At 50.3% G+C, this 18,555-nt stretch overlaps 1 protein-coding gene across 1 annotated transcript in view; it reads left to right on the top strand.

Moving 5' to 3' along the window:
- The window catches only part of LOC140355899 (nuclear receptor coactivator 2-like), a 55,156-nt gene extending 40,936 nt beyond the window's left edge, over window positions 1–14,220 (top strand). Inside the window, exons 12-22 of the mRNA XM_072440544.1 lie at window positions 481–660; window positions 1,745–1,921; window positions 2,539–2,638; window positions 3,499–3,655; window positions 4,686–4,925; window positions 6,412–6,489; window positions 6,843–7,062; window positions 10,565–10,754; window positions 12,302–12,389; window positions 12,478–12,552; window positions 13,182–14,220. Coding sequence (XP_072296645.1) covers window positions 481–660; window positions 1,745–1,921; window positions 2,539–2,638; window positions 3,499–3,655; window positions 4,686–4,925; window positions 6,412–6,489; window positions 6,843–7,062; window positions 10,565–10,754; window positions 12,302–12,389; window positions 12,478–12,552; window positions 13,182–13,193 — 1,517 coding nt within the window. The 3' untranslated portion in view covers window positions 13,194–14,220. The remainder of the gene's footprint in view (window positions 1–480; window positions 661–1,744; window positions 1,922–2,538; window positions 2,639–3,498; window positions 3,656–4,685; window positions 4,926–6,411; window positions 6,490–6,842; window positions 7,063–10,564; window positions 10,755–12,301; window positions 12,390–12,477; window positions 12,553–13,181) is intronic.
- Window positions 14,221–18,555: the final 4,335 nt, after the last annotated feature.

Raw genomic sequence — 18,555 nt, 5'->3', positions numbered from 1 at the left:
TCAGTGACTGATCCACCCTCGCTGTGTGAAGGAGACGTTTCAGTCTGTCCTTCTGCTGCTGTCACACTCTACAACAAATACTGTCATACACATGTTACTGTCGTACTCACACGCAATAATGTCACATTCATGTGCATATAACTGATGAAAATAGTGTTTATTAGGCCCGAGCGCCACAAGCTGGCGAGAGGGTACCAAACTTGTCTCACACTCGTCTCACACTTGTCTCACACCTGTCTCACACTCGGCTTGTCTCACTCTTGTCTCACACTCTTCTCAAACTCGTCTCACACTCGTCTTGTCTCACACTCGTCTCACTCTCGTCTCACTCTTGTCTCACTCTTGTCTCACTCTTGTCTCACTCTTGTCTCACACTCGTCTCACACTCGTCTCACACTCGTCTCACACTCGTCTCACACTCGTCCCACACTCGTCTCACACTTGTCTCACACTCGTCTCACTCTTGTCTCACACTTGCAGGAGGCTTCTCTGGCCCCAGAGCAGTGCATCCGAGCAGAGCGCCCCCTACAGCCCACAGCATGGCCGCCTCCCCAAACATGCAGCGCAGCTTCCCTCCTCAGCACCGGAACAACGTGGCGTCGTACTCACTCATGCAGCAGCAAAGCATCATGGGAGGGCACTCGGGTCTGGGCTGCCAAGGTGAGAACGGCAAACGTGTCATTGTTGTGGGACAATCGAACCCTGGAAGAAAACGGAGAAAGTCAAAGAAAGTCAAGGTGCATTACAGGTCCACATATGTTTGGTCCACACATGTTTGGTCCATGTTTGGTCCACACATGTTTGGTCCACACATGTTTGGTCCACACATGTTTGGTCCACACATGTTTGGTCCATGTTTGGTCCACACATGTTTGGTCCACAGATGTTTGGTCCACAGATGTTTGGTCCACAGATGTTTGGTCCACACATGTTTGGTCCACAGATGTTTGGTCCACAGATGTTTGGTCCACAGATGTTTGGTCCACAGATGTTTGGTCCACACATGTTTGGTCCACACATGTTTGGTCCACACATGTTTGGTCCACACATGTTTGGTCCACACATGTTTGGTCCACACATGTTTGGTCCACACATGTTTGGTCCACACATGTTTGGTCCACACATGTTTGGTCCACAGATGTTTGGTCCACACATGTTTGGTCCACAGATGTTTGGTCCACACATGTTTGGTCCATGTTTGGTCCACAGATGTTTGGTCCACACATGTTTGGTCCACACATGTTTGGTCCATGTTTGGTCCACAGATGTTTGGTCCACAGATGTTTGGTCCACAGATGTTTGGTCCACACATGTTTGGTCCACACATGTTTGGTCCACAGATGTTTGGTCCACACATGTTTGGTCCACAGATGTTTGGTCCACAGATGTTTGGTCCACAGATGTTTGGTCCACACATGTTTGGTCCACACATGTTTGGTCCACACATGTTTGGTCCATGTTTGGTCCACAGATGTTTGGTCCACACATGTTTGGTCCACACATGTTTGGTCCACACATGTTTGGTCCACAGATGTTTGGTCCACACATGTTTGGTCCACACATGTTTGGTCCACACATGTTTGGTCCACACATGTTTGGTCCACAGATGTTTGGTCCACAGATGTTTGGTCCACACATGTTTGGTCCACACATGTTTGGTCCACACATGTTTGGTCCACACATGTTTGGTCCACACATGTTTGGTCCATCTGACTTTATGACTTTATTCCATGTTGATTCTCAGATATGATGAGTCCAGGCCCAGTGCAGCCGGGCTGGGGGCCGCAGGGGCCTGTAGGGGGCGCTCCAGGACACATGATGAACCAGGGGCCACACGCACAGAGCAGAATGGCCCCAAGCATGAACCCAGCGCTGGTCAGTCGAGCCGTGGCGAACAGACTCAACATGCAGATGATGAACGGTAAGAAGTGGCTCTGATGCTCCTGTGACGGGAACCATCCCACACATGACGATGTACGGACGACGATGTACGGACGACAATGTACGGACGACAATGTACGGACGACGATGTACGGACGACAATGTACGGACGACGATGTACGGACGACAATGTACGGACGACAATGTACGGACGACAATGTACGGACGACGATGTACGGACGACAATGTACGGACGACGATGTACGGACGACAATGTACGGACGACAATGTACGGACGACGATGTACGGACGACAATGTACGGACGACGATGTACGGACGACAATGTACGGACGACAATGTACGGACGACAATGTACGGACGACGATGTACGGACGACAATGTACGGACGACGATGTACGGACGACAATGTACGGACGACAATGTACGGACGACAATGTACGGACGACAATGTACGGACGACGATGTACGGACGACAATGTACGGACGACAATGTACGGATGACGATGTATGGATCTATGTTCATGTGGAGGATTCTGTAAACGATCAGACGGTTTTATGTCAGAAAGAAGACGCAACACAAACTGAAACGTTGTAGGTTCAATTGTCTTTGTGTTTGTGTGTTTTGGTCCAATCAGAAATGGAAATGACCAACAGTTATCCTCAGCCTCCGCCCAATCAGACGGCTCCATGGCCCGAGCGCATGATGGGTGTGGATCACTATGGAAACCAAAGCAGGTGCGGTCTTTTTACCTACGTCAGATGTTCGTCCTTAAGCTGACCCTCTGGAGACACGGTGGGGCTTTAGTTTAATCTTAGTTGATCTACTGTCCTCCTAAGATCTAACTGACCTCCTGAGATCTACTGTCCTCCTGAGATCTACTGTCCTCCTGAGATCTACTGTCCTCCTGAGATCTACTGTCCTCCTGAGATCTACTGTCCTCATGAGATCAAACTGTCCTCATGAGATCAAACTGTCCTCATGAGATCAAACTGTCCTCATGAGATCAAACTGTCCTCATGAGATCTAACTGTCCTCATGAGATCTAACTGTCCTCATGAGATCTAACTGTCCTCATGAGATCGAACTGTCCTCATGAGATCGAACTGTCCTCATGAGATCGAACTGTCCTCATGAGATCGAACTGTCCTCATGAGATCGAACTGTCCTCATGAGATCGAACTGTCCTCATGAGATCTAACTGACCTCTTTGAGATCTAACTGACCTCCTTGAGATCTAACTGTCCTCCTGAGATCTAACTGTCCTCCTGAGATCTAACTGTCCTCCTTGAGATCTAACTGTCCTCCTTGAGATCTAACTGTCCTCCTTGAGATCTAACTGTCCTCCTTGAGATCTAACTGTCCTCCTGAGATCTAACTGTCCTCCTTGAGATCTAACTGTCCTCCTGAGATCTAACTGTCCTCCTGAGATCTAACTGTCCTCCTGAGATCTAACTGTCCTCCTTGAGATATACTGTCCTCCTTTAGCTCTTCCTGTGTCTCTGAGGTCTTGCTCTGTGCACAAGCGTTAACCCTGTAGGTTCTTCTGTCACGTTAATGCTTCTGGCCTTGTCTTGTCCTGTCTTGTCTTGTTCAGAGCCTCCTTCGCTCACCAAGATGAGTCCATGCCCTGCTGCAGTGAAGCCCACGGGGACGAGGGGGCGCTGTTGAGCCAGCTCTGCTCCGTGCTCAAAGACTTCGAGGGCCTGGAGGAGATTGACAAGATGCTGGGGATCCCCACACTGGCCGGGCAGGTGAGTCTTCAGGTGCTTCTGCTGGTTCTTCTGCTGGTGCTTCTGCTGGTGCTTCTGTTGGTGCTTCTGCTGGTGCTTCAGCTGGTGCTTCAGCTGGTGCTTCTGCTGGTGCTCGGGGCCGCATAATCTTTGGTCATTGAATTGTACGTTTCTATAGTTGTCAAAGCTGCAGTTTAGACGTTTACGTTCTCACATTCATGAGCTTCTGTTCATCTGACAGTTCAACAATCACCACTTTAGGAACTACTTTCTGAAGCAAACACTCTCCTGAGCTCTGATTGATTGGTCCTGCACAAAGGGGGAGGGGCAGCTACACTCCTCTTAGCTCTGATTGGTCCTGCTCAAAAGGGGAGGGGCAGCTACACTCTAATTGGTCCTTCCTTAGCGCCCGGGGCCCATCTCCAGACCTATGTGCTAGACTTGGTCTTGGTGTTTATGTGGTTTCTGAAAATCGATACACGCTCAAATGAGTATCTAGTTGCATTACTAGTTGCAGTACTAGTTGCAGTACTAGTTGCAGTACTAGATGCAGTACTAGATGCAGTACTAGATGCAGTACTAGTTGCAGTTCTAGATGCAGTACTAGTTGCAGTACTAGATGCAGTACTAGTTGCAGTTCTAGATGCAGTACTAGTTGCAGTACTAGTTGCAGTTCTAGATGCAGTACTAGATGCAGTACTAGTTGCAGTTCTAGATGCAGTACTAGATGCAGTACTAGATGCAGTACTAGTTGCAGTTCTAGATGCAGTACTAGATGCAGTATTAGTTGCAGTACTAGATGCAGTACTAGATGCAGTACTAGATGCAGTATCGATCAGTATCTGGCGTTTGATACATTTCACGTTTGTTCATTTTTACCAACGCAGAAGACGTTGAACTTTGTGTCAGTTTTATGTCATGTGAATGGGCGTGTTTACAGAGACATGAGCCATGAACCCGCCCAACACATGTGACCTCTGACCCTTACACAGCGTTAGACTGTAGCACTGTACGTGACCCCGCCCCCTCTGGGCCCCTCTGGTCTGTGCAGGGCCCCATGGACCAGGAGCAGCCCCCTCACTACAGCCAGCACATGCAGCAGTACGACGCCTCCTACCACCGCACCTCCATCCCCGCCCACATGGGGCAGCAGCGAGTCTACGCATCCATGATGAGGCCCCCGCTGCACCGACCAGGGGCCCCCGGCCAGCCCGGGGCCCCCAACCAGCCCGGGGCCCCGCAGCCAAACAACCTCAGGCTCCAGCTCCAGCACCGGCTTCAGGCTCAACTGGTGAGTCAAAACTGTGCTCCCCCTGACGCGCTCCCCCTGACGCGCTCCCCCTAACGCGTTCCCCTAACGCGCTCCCCCTGACGCGCTCCCCCTGACGCGCTCCCCTAACGCGTTCCCCTGACGCGTTCCCCCCGGCGCGCTCCCCCCGGCGCGCTCCCCCCGGCGCGCTCCCCCCGACGCGCTCCCCCTAACGCGCTCCCCCTGACGCGCTCCCCCTAACGCGTTCCCCCGACGCGTTCCCCCGACGCGCTCCCCCCGACGCGCTCCCCCCGACGCGCTCCCCCCGACGCGCTCCCCCCGACGCGCTCCCCCCGACGCGCTCCCCCCGGCGCGCTCCCCCTGACGCGCTCCTCCTGACGCGCTCCCCCCTAACGCGCTCCTCCTGACGCGCTCCCCCTGACGCGCTCCTCCTGACGCGCTCCCCCTAACGCGCTCCTCCTGACGCGCTCCCCCCTAACGCGCTCCTCCTGACGCGCTCCCCCTGACGCGCTCCCCCCTGACGCGCTCCCCCCTGACGCGCTCCTCCTGACGCGCTCCCCCTAACGCGCTCCCCCTGACGCGCTCCCCCTAACGCGCTCCTCCTGACGCGCTCCCCCTGACGCGCTCCTCCTGACGCGCTCCCCCTAACGCGCTCCTCCTGACGCGCTCCCCCCTAACGCGCTCCTCCTGACGCGCTCCCCCTGACGCGCTCCCCCCTGACGCGCTCCTCCTGACGCGCTCCCCCTAACGCGCTCCTCCTGACGCGCTCCCCCCAACGCGCTCCTCCTGACGCGCTCCCCCTAACGCGCTCTTCCTCACGCGCTCCCCCTGACGCGCTCCTCCTGACGCGCTCCCCCTAACGCGCTCCCCCTGACGCGCTCCCCCCTAACGCGCTCCTCCTGACGCGCTCCCCCTGACGCGCTCCCCCTGACGCGCTCCCCCTGACGCGCTCCCCCTGACGCGCTCCCCCTGACGCGCTCCTCCTAACGCGCTCCTCCTGACGCGCTCCCCCCTAACGCGCTCCCCCTGACGCGCTCCCCCCTGACGCGCTCCCCCTGACGCGCTCCCCCTGACGCGCTCCTCCTAACGCGCTCCTCCTGACGCGCTCCCCCCTAACGCGCTCCCCCTGACGCGCTCCCCCCTGACGCGCTCCCCACTGACGCGCTCCCCCTGACGCGCTCCCCCTGACGCGCTCCCCCTGACGCGCTCCTCCTAACGCGCTCCTCCTGACGCGCTCCCCCCTAACGCGCCCCCCCTGACGCGCTCCCCCTGACGCGCTCCCCCTGACGCGCTCCCCCTGACGCGCTCCTCCTAACGCGCTCCTCCTGACGCGCTCCCCCCTAACGCGCTCCCCCTGACGCGCTCCCCCCTGACGCGCTCCCCACTGACGCGCTCCCCACTGACGCGCTCCTCCTGACGCGCTCCTCCTGACGCACTCCTGATGCGAGTCTCTGTCTACTTCCTGATGATGACATAATAACATTGTTTTCTGTTGGCTCTTGTGCAGAACCGTCAGCCAATGGGGAGCCAGATGAGTGCAGTGTCAAACATGAACCTCCCACTGAGGTCCAACGTCCCAAACCAGGTCAGAAGAAGACACTCACTCATGTCCCACGTCCGACTCTGGGACAGTGGATTATTTGATGGAATCGCACGCGTCGTTCATGTTGACACAGCATTTACAGCTTATATTTGTCAAAACTTAACCGGGATAAAAAAAACTGTGGCTCCCAACCAGAAAAGTGACATAATGCTCCTTTAACATTGATCATCTTTTAAATCTATGTTTTTAGCAGCTCATAAAAAGATTGAATTACATTTGGCATATTTGTAACACTAAGTATTTTAAAACATTTTCATATTGATCGTACATTGCGATTTGTCCCCCTGTCTTGCCCCCCTCTCTCGTCCCTGTCCCCCTCTCTCGTCCCTGTCCAGGGCAGCCTAAACGCACAGATGTCGGCCCAGAGGCAGCGCGAGTACCTGAGTAACCACCTGCGGCAGAGGCAGCAGCAGCTGCACCAGCAGAGGGCGCTCATAATGCGCGGGCAGCTGTCCATGTCCTGTGGAGGAGGAGCTCCGTCTGGACCAAACCCTCGGCTCGGCCCTGGTCCTCCGCCCCAGACGCAGCCCTACGCTTACCCAGGAAACAGCTACGGTACTGGGCTGGCCTCGCCCCCTCGCCCCCTCTCCCCCGGCTCAGTGCCTTCAGCTACGGCAGCTCAGGGTGAAGACTAAAGAGCGTACAGTCTCTAAAGAACACGGCAGCTCAGGGTGAAGACTAAAGGGCGTACAGTCTCTAAAGATCACGAGAGCTCAGGGTGAAGACTAAAGAGCGTACAGTCTCTAAAGATCACGACAGCTCAGGGTGAAGACTAAAGAGCGTACAGTCTCTAAAGATCACGAGAGCTCAGGGTGAAGACTAAAGGGCGTACAGTCTCTAAAGATCACAAGAGCTCAGGGTGAAGACTAAAGAGCGTACAGTCTCTAAAGAACACGGCAGCTCAGGGTGAAGACTAAAGAGTGTACAGTCTCTAAAGAACACGAGAGCTCAGGGTGAAGACTAAAGAGCGTACAGTCTCTAAAGATCACGAGAGCTCAGGGTGAAGACTAAAGAGCGTACAGTCTCTAAAGATCACGAGAGCTCAGGGTGAAGACTAAAGAGTGTACAGTCTCTAAAGATCAGGAGAGCTCAGGGTGAAGACTAAAGAGCGTACAGTCTCTAAAGATCACGACAGCTCAGAGTGAAGACTAAAGAGTGTACAGTCTTTAAAGAACACGACAGCTCAGGGTGAAGACTAAAGAGCATACAGTCTCTAAAGATCACGAGAGCTCAGGGTGAAGACTAAAGAGTGTACAGTCTCTAAAGATCACGAGAGCTCAGGGTGAAGACTAAAGAGTGTACAGTCTCTAAAGATCACGAGAGCTCAGGGTGAAGACTAAAGAGCGTAGTCTCTAAAGATCACGGCAGCTCAGGGTGAAGACTAAAGAGCGTACAGTCTCTAAAGAACACGACAGCTCAGGGTGAAGACTAAAGAGTGTACAGTCTTTAAAGAACACGACAGCTCAGGGTGAAGACTAAAGAGCGTACAGTCTCTAAAGATCACGAGAGCTCAGGGTGAAGACTAAAGAGCGTAGTCTCTAAAGATCACGAGAGCTCAGGGTGAAGACTAAAGAGCGTACAGTCTCTAAAGAACACGACAGCTCAGGGTGAAGACTAAAGAGTGTACAGTCTTTAAAGAACACGACAGCTCAGGGTGAAGACTAAAGAGCGTACAGTCTCTAAAGATCACGACAGCTCAGGGTGAAGACTAAAGAGTGTACAGTCTTTAAAGAACACGACAGCTCAGGGTGAAGACTAAAGAGCGTACAGTCTCTAAAGATCACGACAGCTAGGCGGTTGAAGGTGACCCGGTCTGGGAGAGACGGGAGATGGCGGAGGAGAGTGGATCGGTGGTCGAAGACGTTCTGGACGGCGTGGAGGAGCAGCCTTTTCTGGCTGCACGTGCCCGGAAACGTAAAAAGTCCCTTAGCTCGTCCGAGGGTTCTGGGAATGAGCAGCAGGATGAGGCTGAAGCTATTGATATCCGGGGTGAGAGCAGAGACTGTAAGGTGATCATAAAGCTTGCACAGGATAGTGCATCCTTTAAGGAGTGGAATTCAGTGGCATTGTCAAAGAGCCTAACTGTAGCTGTGGGAGTGATCAAGAGTGCGAGTGTCCTTAGAGATGGCTCGCTGCTGGTCGTGTGCAAGGACGCGGCTCAGCAACGGAAGGCGATTGGAACTAAACGTCTGGGTGGAAAGGACATTCTTGTGTCTGATGCTGAAAGAAACACGGTCAGAGGAGTTATCGTAGGTGTCCCTACGGCGACGTCTGTGGATGAAGTTAAGGAGAATTTGACTGGAGCTAAGGTGCTGGACGCTAGGCGTTTGAAGGTGACCCGGTCTGGGGTAAGATGTGACAGCTTGTCGGTAATGGTAACACTTGAAGGGAGGTGCCTGCCTAGTAAGGTGTTCATTGGGTTCTTGTGCCATGGCGTTAGGCCATATGTTCCACCGCCCCTGCGTTGCTTTAAGTGCCAGCGCTTTGGGCATATTGCAGCGGTCTGTAGAGGGAGGCAAAGATGTGGTAAATGTGCAGGAGATCACGAGTATGGGAAGTGTGACGTGGGAGCAAAACTGAAGTGCTGTAACTGTGGGGAAGAACATAGCTCTGCCTACGGGGATGCAGGTTTAGCAAAAGAGCTGCTGAGGTGCATAAAATAAAGGTCTCTCAAGGTATATCCTATGCAGTCAAGAAAGTTTCAAGTAACGAGTTTAGAGTAAATACAGAGAGAGGAGCCAGCGCTGCTCCCAGACAGGGCGAAATGAGAAAGGCCAGCGTGGCTCCCAAGAAGTGTGAAGGTTTCAAGAGTGGAGGTCCCAAGTGTGCAGGTTCCAGAATTAATGAGAATACCCTGGTTGTGGATAGAGAGGATTTTGTACTCTTTATGGTGGATGTTGTAAACTGTGCTGCTCAGACTCAAAGCAGAACTGAAAGGATCAGGATCATTGCTAAAGCTGCAGGGAGATTCCTTGGAACAAAGGAGTTTGATTGGGCAGATATAGAAAACAGGCTAAAGGCGCTAAATGGGAGTCGGAGTGATGGGGGTCTGCTTTTGGGGAGTCAGGGTGATCAGAGTGACGAGATGGGGGTGGGGGTGGTCTCCTGTCCTCGCCCAGTCTCGTAGACGCACGGCTACCAAGCAGCGACATCAGTGGACATATTAAAGCCTATAGAATGAAGCCTAAAGAATAAAGCTGTACGATGGAAGCACCGAATGTCAAAGAAGGAGAGGAAGATGAAGAAGAGTCTCCCTGGAATAAGGCCGGTCGGTCTCTGACACAACAACTATTCTAGTCACAAAGACATATAATGACCTCATGGGCTTTGTAACACCAAAGCAATGGAAGGAGTTCTTTTACGGACTACGACAGAGTCTGAGGAATAAAGTCTGGCGGTAATGCAACGCTTGGATGCCAACCGCCATAAAACAACAACAACAACAACAACAACTATTCTAGTCACAAAGACACATCATGACCTCATGGGCTTTGTAACACCAAAGCAATGGAAGGAGTTCTTTTACGGACTACGACAGAGTCTGAGGACAAAGCACTGGAAGTCAAGGCACTGGAAGAAGAACTTTTAGGACTACGACAATGTCTAAGGAATAAAGTCTGGCGGTAATGCAACACTCGGATGTCAACCGCCATAAAACAACAACAACAACAACAGCTCAGGGTGAAGACTAAAGAGCGTACAGTCTCTAAAGAACACGACAGCTCAGGGTGAAGACTAAAGAGCGTACAGTCTCTAAAGATCACGACAGCTCAGGGTGAAGACTAAAGAGCGTACAGTCTCTAAAGATCACGAGAGCTCAGGGTGAAGACTAAAGAGCGTACAGTCTCTAAAGAACACGACAGCTCAGGGTGAAGACTAAAATGTGAACTCTCAACTGAAAGTTCATTTTAAAACAAAACTTTATTCACAATAAGAATACAGATGTTGTATATTGTCCAAAAAGGTTCTCGTAGCTTTAGAAATCGAAGCCGTTACTTCTTCTATTGCTCGACACTGACAGTGGTTTCCTCCCTCTTGTCTCTGTCGCCCTCTGCAGGAATGCCCCCGCAGCAGCAGCAGCAGCCGGACTCCTCAGGCTTCAGACCTCTGCTCTCTCCCAGACACCAGGCTCAAAACCCGGTCCAGGTCCAGGCCCAGGTCCAGGGTCAAGCAGGACCTCCTGGATACCACCAGCCCAGCACAGACCTGAACGGCTGGAGTCAGAGCGCAAACATCTCCAGCAACAAGTGAGAAAACTACGTCTGTTTAGTCCTGATGATTACGATGATCGGTTATTAGGCCCGAGCGCCACAAGCCGGCGAGGGGCATATGAGCTCCGTAAAGCTGTACGAAGCACGGCTGTGAAAGTGCACACGAAGTGCACACTAAACAAGCTCTTGTTTCCGTTAAGTAGCTCACGAATACGTTCCATCTCTTGCATGTTCCGTGCATATAAACATGTGATGCAAAAATGTAACATTATTACTGTTCAGAGGGCCAAAAACACAAAGTGGGCGGAGCCCACTCAAAATTAACAAAAGTATCCGTCAGTGACCAGGGACCCACACCATGAATGAAAATGTATATTTTATGATATTTGAAAAATGGAAAACATTGTTTTCACATCGGAATATTATTCTTTCTTTCTTCTTCTTCTTCTCGGGACCAACCCCCCTATTTTTCACCCAGTGAACATTGACGAAAAGTCACAAAAATGTTCACACCTCTAAAAATCGTGCCTCTCTACATTCTGGCTATTTCCCTTTTCTAAAATGAAAAAAATTGGTGCGTCAGCGCCCCCAAATGTACCAAAAATGCATTGAGAGATAAGAAATGACAAAATATACATCTGATCGTAGAATCATGAAATTTGGCGCAGAGGTAGATGGTGACAAGAGAAGTAAAAAATATTATTACGGCAACGCCGTCCGCCCAACCAAATGTCGGCCATATTGGATCAAAAATGGCTAAGCATGACTGGAGTTTTTCCAAACGTCGTACTTTTACGAACTCCTCCTGTTGGCCCTAAAAAGCTGAAATTTGGTGAAAATGGTGTTGAGGAGTGGGACATCAAAATTCATCCAAATAACTTTGATATCTGTCACAGTCTAGCTAGAATTTCATAAATGTCCCAAATTTTAAATTTGCTGCCGTTTGCACAGACAATGTCCGAATTGCGTCAAATTTGAATCAGTTGTTAAACACTTTGCCCTAAACCTACTTGAAGATAAGTTATTTTGGCGCATTAGCGCCCCCTGCAGGATGAAAATTAACTTGATATGGAGGGTAAAATATTCAGTTTTTGGAAATTTTACGAGATTTGGCACAAAATTTCATTTTGGCATCCTGTTCAAAAATGTCGATGAGACCCATGTCATATTTGTTAGGGCGTAGCCGTAGCGATGACAGAAACCTCCCATGATATTCCAATGGGGAAATCGCCAGATCTCTGAAATGTGAACATGCTCACACTTTATACTTTTACAAACTCCTCCTTGGGCGTTGGCCCAATTAATCTAACATTTGGTGAGACTCATCTTCAGGAGTGTGGACCATGAAAGGTTATCCAAATTTTTATTCGGAGCCGCAAACAAAAACGAGATAGCGTCATGGATTCAGCAGTAGGTTTAAAAAAAGGAAAATTCGGGCGTGTTAGCGACTCTTGCAGCGTGGCAAGGGCCGATCATCACCGCTTGCAGCTATATTTATTATAATTAATTACTGTTTTATAGTCACAAATCACCGTTAGTCTTGAGAAAATGTGAACAAATATTAAGATATTCTCTTTTGTCAGTCTGTACCAGGGCCAGTCCCAGTTCTCTCAGTCCGGCCTGATGTTCTCCGACTCCAACATGAACGTGGGAGCGATGGCGGCGGAGTCGGTGAGGACACGCCCATGTTTGTACTTCTAGTGCTACAAGTTTGTACTCAGCAGTTTAGTAACGAGTTTGTGTTGTGTGGTGTTTGCAGGTGAACGACAGCAGCCTGATCCTGGAGCAGTTGGCTGGGATGGACATTCTGCCTCAGGACGCAGACGCCGCCTCTGTGAGTCTCTCTCTCTCTTGCTCTACCTACGGCGGGAAATTTTAGATCATATTCACAATCAGTGATTGGCCAATCAAATCTAAAATGACCGTGTGTCACAACTACATATGAATTGTTCTAAAATATATCCACATTAGCCCGTTTCCCCCGCTCTTCTGCTGCTGAAGCCTCTACAGGCGATGAGCAGTACTGCAGGAAGCTTGGCTCTTCTTCTCCTGCAGCTGCTCAGTCTGTGGGCGTGGTCAGAGGCCCGTTCATGCTCCGCCCTCAAACATGAGCTTTAGAACCAGAGCGGACAGAAGCCCTAACTGAGCATGTCCAGAGTCAGGTCCAGAGTCAGGTCCAGGTCCAGAGTCAGGTCCAGGTCCAGAGTCGGGTCCAGGTCCAGAGTCGGGTCCAGGTCCAGAGTCGGGTCCAGGTCCAGGTCCAGAGTCAGGTCCAGGTCCAGAGTCAGGTCCAGGTACAGAGTCAGGTCCAGGTACAGGTCCAGAGTCAGGTCCAGGTCCAGGTCCAGAGTCAGGTCCAGAGTCAGGTCCAGAGTCAGGTCCAGAGTCGGCTTTAGACACATTTATCTGAACAATACAAAATAAAATGCACGTTTTCTAAATTTGTTTTTTTTCTTTTTGTAGAATTTCTGCTGATGCTGAATCTGTCGTTTCCTTCAGAAAAACTGTGGCAAATCCTCACGAAAACGTCTCATCCAAAAAGACCAACGTTTTATGCAACTATGACAACAAAGAGGATATTTTTTCATCGAATGTACGAAACCTTTTGTAGAACCACAATCCTCCAGCTCCGCCAAAGAACGGCCCGAAGACCCAGAACTGTACGCTTTTGTAGAAAATATTAACATTTATTTATAGTTTTGAAGAAAATAGATTGTTTGTACGATATATGAAGGCTTTCTAATCTACCAAGAGGTACACTTTGATTTTGAAGATTAATATATTTGAACGTTTGCTGTAGATCGCACTGTAATTTTGAGATCATTTTTGAACGATTGAAAATAATATATGTCTAATTTTATATTTATTGTTGACACTTTGACAGAAACTGGACCTGAAAAGCACAAAAATCACTTATAAATAATAAAACAGAGAAAATGCAGCTTGACAATCAAACTCTCCAAAAAAAAAAAGAAGGAATTTCCACTGAAATGACTGAAATTCAGTTGTAATTTTTTTTCTTTTGGATCAATTTAGTTTGACATAATTTCAAGATATTTGTTTTTGCTTATTTCAAGTTTGTTTTCCGGCTAAAAATATGTATTTAATATTTAAAAAGTTTTAAAAAATGGTAGACCACTGGATTCAACTTCTAAATAAAAGTATAAGTCAAACACTGACTTATCGAACTAAATAACAAAGATTTAAATGTTATTCTGAATTCACCTCATTTTAAAGCTTGGCTATGTAACTTTAGCTGGCGCTCGTCTCCATGGAGATGTTGGGATGTTCCCCAGTGTGGCATTAAACTCATCTAAACCTGTGTCGTACATTAAAGTACAGTTTGTTGAGTGGCTCACAAAAAAACCCTGACAACCTGTCACTCGGCTGCCTGTCGCCATGGAGACAAACTAACAACACAGTGTGGAACATTCCGGGGCAAAGCGAGCGAGGGGGATGAGCCGCCGGCCAAGGTGCGTGTGAGCGTCCTCCAGGGGGCGTGTCACATGTGAGCGTCCTCCAGGGGGCGTGTCACATGTGAGCGTCCTCCAGGGGGCGTGTCACATGTGAGCGTCCTCCAGGGGGCGTGTTACATGAGAGCGTCCTCCAGGGGGCGTGTCACATGAGAGCGTCCTCCAGGGGGCGTGTCACATGTGAGCGTCCTCCAGGGGGCGTGTCACATGTGAGCGTCCTCCAGGGGGCGTGTTACATGAGAGCGTCCTCCAGGGGGCGTGTCACATGAGAGCGTCCTCCAGGGGGCGTGTCACATGTGAGCGTCCTCCAGGGGGCGTGTCACATGTGGGCGTCCTCCAGGGGGCGTATCACATGTGAGCGTCCTCCAGGGGGCGTGTCACATGTGGGCGTCCTCCAGGGGGCGTGTCACATGAGAGCGTCCTCCAGGGGGCGTGTCACATGCGAGCGTCCTCCAGGGGGCGTGTCACATGCGAGCGTCCTCCAGGGGGCGTGTCACATGAGAGCGTCCTCCAGGGGGCGTGTCACATGAGAGCGTCCTCCAGGGGGCGTGTCACATGAGAGCGTCCTCCAGGGGGCGTGTCACATGAGAGCGTCCTCCAGGGGGCGTGTCACATGTGAGCGTCCTCCAGGGGGCGTGTCACATGAGAGCGTCCTCCAGGGGGCGTGTCACATGAGAGCGTCCTCCAGGGGGCGTGTCACATGTGAGCGTCCTCCAGGGGGCGTGTCACATGTGAGCGTCCTCCAGGGGGCGTGTCACATGCGAGCGTCCTCCAGGGGGCGTGTCACATGCGAGCGTCCTCCAGGGGGCGTGTCACATGCGAGCGTCCTCCAGGGGGCGTGTCACATGAGAGCGTCCTCCAGGGGGCGTGTCACATGTCAGCGTCATGTGACACGCCCCCTGGAGGACGCTGTAACGTCAGAGCTGCTTTAAACACGTTTATCACTGGATTTTGCTGCGTTCGCTGCACATTTAACAGCACGTTACGACACGTATTTAGACTTCCGGATGATTTGTAGCTTTTTCTGGACAAGCACAATCGCAGAAATGTCGAGTCCACCGAAGTTTTTCCTTTTACCGACACAAATGATACTTTTGTGCTGCTCAAATATTTACTCTCCTCCTTCTACGACGCTCAACTTTGTTTGTGTTCCTCACTTTCCCAACTTTTCCCAAGGTTTTTCCGCAACTTTCCGCGGCCATGCTAGCGTGTTAGCCTAGCGCGTTAGCATGCTAACACGCTAGCATGCTAACGCACGCTTCCTGCTTCACGGAGAGAGAAATATTCAGACGTGATGTAAATAACGTGATGTATTTGTGATGAATTACTGCATCGCGTCAGCCACAATCGCAGTGTCAGTGCTTTAGCGACATATTGTGCAGCTCTGATCCGTAATCAAGCGTTTGGTTGGTTTGTTTATTAAGCCGGATGCCCTTCCAGACCGGACTCACTGCTCACAGAAGTCAGTCTCTCACGCGACCTCCAAAGACGACGTTTAGCCGCAGACGTGACGCGTTTCAGGCGCGACGTCACGACTGGATTAGCTTTAACCGCTAAACATGTAGCCACGCCGCCATTTTGAAACTTCCTCTGGAGGTTTTCTGTCAAACGTAACGCGCCGATCCAGAATGTTCCAGACAAACCTTCTGTTCTGTGTCTGGACTTTGGAGAGAATTATATATGAAGAAAACAAAGATTAAAAATGAGAAAAACTACAAAAAACAACAAATGAAATTAAATGAAAGATGCAAATCTAACTTTGTAGATTGGACAGTTTAGTATTTGTTTCTGGTAAAATCTTGTGTTAAAGGAGAAAAAGTACTTTTACCTGCAGTGTTTTCACCTCTATTTTCACATTTTCTGACTGAATAAAATAGTTTGAATGTTTCTTTTCCCCCATTGGCTAAACGTCTCTCCCTTTAACTCCAGACTCAGGGGGCGCTCTCGCTGTGAAACGTCTCATGTCCCGCGTTACATTCCGTGGTGTTTGACCTCAGATCAGTTGCTGTGGCAGTATTTGATTTAGCGCTGCGGCGTGTCCAGAGTCTGAGCGACGCTTCTGCCATAACTGCTGTTCATTTATCATCCACTGGAAATAAAGATTTTTATGAAAACATTTGCGTCGCCTCTTGTTTTGTGTCAAGGCTCTAAAAAGGTCTTTTTACAGTGCGTTTATGACTTTTAAAGTGAGACTAAAGGTGTGTTTGAAACTGCAGTGGCAGAGTTTCACCACAGGTGGCAGCACACGCCATGACGACTTTTGCTCTTTATCTAAAGGTCACAGAGTTTAGACTAGTTTAGTCCTAGTTTAGTCTAGTTTAATCCAAGTTTAGTCCGAGTTAAGTGCAAGGTACGTCATTTCCGGTGAGTGTGTCGCGTTTTCAGAGCTGTTCGTTCTTAGAGCCTTTTACCGATTAATCCACGAATTATACACACTATTTACGCATCATATACATGAAAGTGAACGTTTGATTTCTCCGCAAACAATCCGGAGCCTCAAGCCGCTCACTTTTCAGTATTTCGTGGATTTAAAAGCCCTCCTCACTTTCTAGCTCCAGCCTGAACTAGCCTAGCGTAGCCTAGCCGCTAGCGTCATGGCTGGATCTACCTTTACCTGTTTGAGCTGTCATATGTCGAGTCAGAACCCTGGCTCCTTCTCTGATGATAGGTGCGTGAAGTGCAGTGTAGTGGTAGTTTTGGAGGCCAGGGTTACGGAGTTAGAAGCGCGGATCCGCTGTTTAGAGGAGCTTAAGTCCAGTTATAGTTCGGTTTTAGCGCGAGGGCTACCGGACCGCGCTGCAGGGCGTAGCATTAGCATTAGCAGTAGCAGTAAGGCCGAGCTCAGCCCCTCAGCGTCTCCCGTGCAGCCGGGACTAGACCAGGAACAGAATAGGGACCATTTTGTGACAGTTCGGAGGGGACAAGGCGCTAAGCGCCGAACCTCAGAGCGCCGTGAGCTTCGCGTCTATAATAGGTTTTATCCCCTCAGCGATCACACGCCCGCTGAACACACGAGAGAAACTCTTGTAATCGGGAGTTCTATTGTTAGAGACGTGAAGCTGCCAGCTGCTAGCGTTAGGTGTTACCCGGGGGCCAGAATGGGTGACATCGAAGGAAACCTTAGGATCTTAAAGCGGAGTAGGACCCGTTTCCGGCGAGTCGTGGTTCACGCAGGCGGTAACGACGCCCGGCGGAGACAATCAGAGGTGCTCAAAGTTCAAGTAGCCGCGGTGTGTGACCTAGCGAAGTCGATGTCAGACACTGTAATATTTTCTGGTCCCCTGCCCAATCGGATCAATGCTGAATTGTACAGCCGTCTCTCAGCATTCAACAACTGGTTATCCAGATGGTGCCCTCAAAACAACGTTGTCTTTATTGATAACTGGAGTGCGTTTTGGGGAAAGCCCGGGCTCATACGCAGGGATGGCATCCATCCGACTTCGGAGGGTACATCCCTATTAGTTCGGAATTTGACCGATAGTCTTAGTCGTGTTAAGTGACCATCTAGGGATGAGCCCCAGGTGCAGAGCAGCAGTTCAAGACGCTCCTCTGTCGCTGAACTCTCGCCCGTTCTGTCACATGTGAAGTGTTCAGATTCAAGACAGATAGAGACTGTGTGTGTCCCTCGTGTCCCTCGTACAAATAATGCCAAAAAGTCACATCTCAGAAAAAATATTTCAGGCGTCAGACCAAATAACTTAAGGAAAATAACAATCACAAATGACACAAATATACAAATGAATAAACACGTAAAATGTGGACTGCTAAACATTAGAGCAATTTCCTCCAAATCGCTCTTAGTTAATGAATTAATTAGTGACTATAACATAGATCTTCTAGCTCTAACTGAAACGTGGCTTCAACAAGACGACTACGTCAGACTAAATGAGTCCACCCCACCCACCATGTTAACCCCACCCACCCATGTTAACCCCACCCACCCATGTTAACTTCACCCACCCATGTTAACCCCACCCACCCATGTTAACCCCACCCACCCATGTAAACCCCACCCACCCATGTAAACCCCACCCACTCATGTTAACCCCACCCACCCATGTTAACCCCACCCACCCATGTTAACCCCACCCACCCATGTTAACTTCACCCACCCATGTTAACCCCACCCACCCATGTTAACCCCACCCACCCATGTAAACCCCACCCAGCCATGTTAACTTTCAGACCGCCAGGAGCACAGGCCGAGGTGGTGGTGTGGCAGTGATCTCACACTCAAGCGACTCATGAGCCCTAAAACTAACAATGCATTTCACTCATTTGAAAGCCTTATGCTGTCAATCACATGTCCAAATATGAAAAACCAAAAAGGAGTTTTGTTCATAGTTATCTACCGACCTCCTGGT

Source organism: Eucyclogobius newberryi, unplaced genomic scaffold, assembly GCF_026437365.1.
Source record: "Eucyclogobius newberryi isolate DKJ021-1_F unplaced genomic scaffold, fEucNew1.0.hap1 SCAF_12, whole genome shotgun sequence".
Lineage (NCBI taxonomy): Eukaryota > Metazoa > Chordata > Actinopteri > Gobiiformes > Gobiidae > Eucyclogobius > Eucyclogobius newberryi.
The sequence above is the reverse complement of the archived record's forward strand: the minus strand, read 5'-3'. Positions and strand labels throughout refer to the sequence as shown.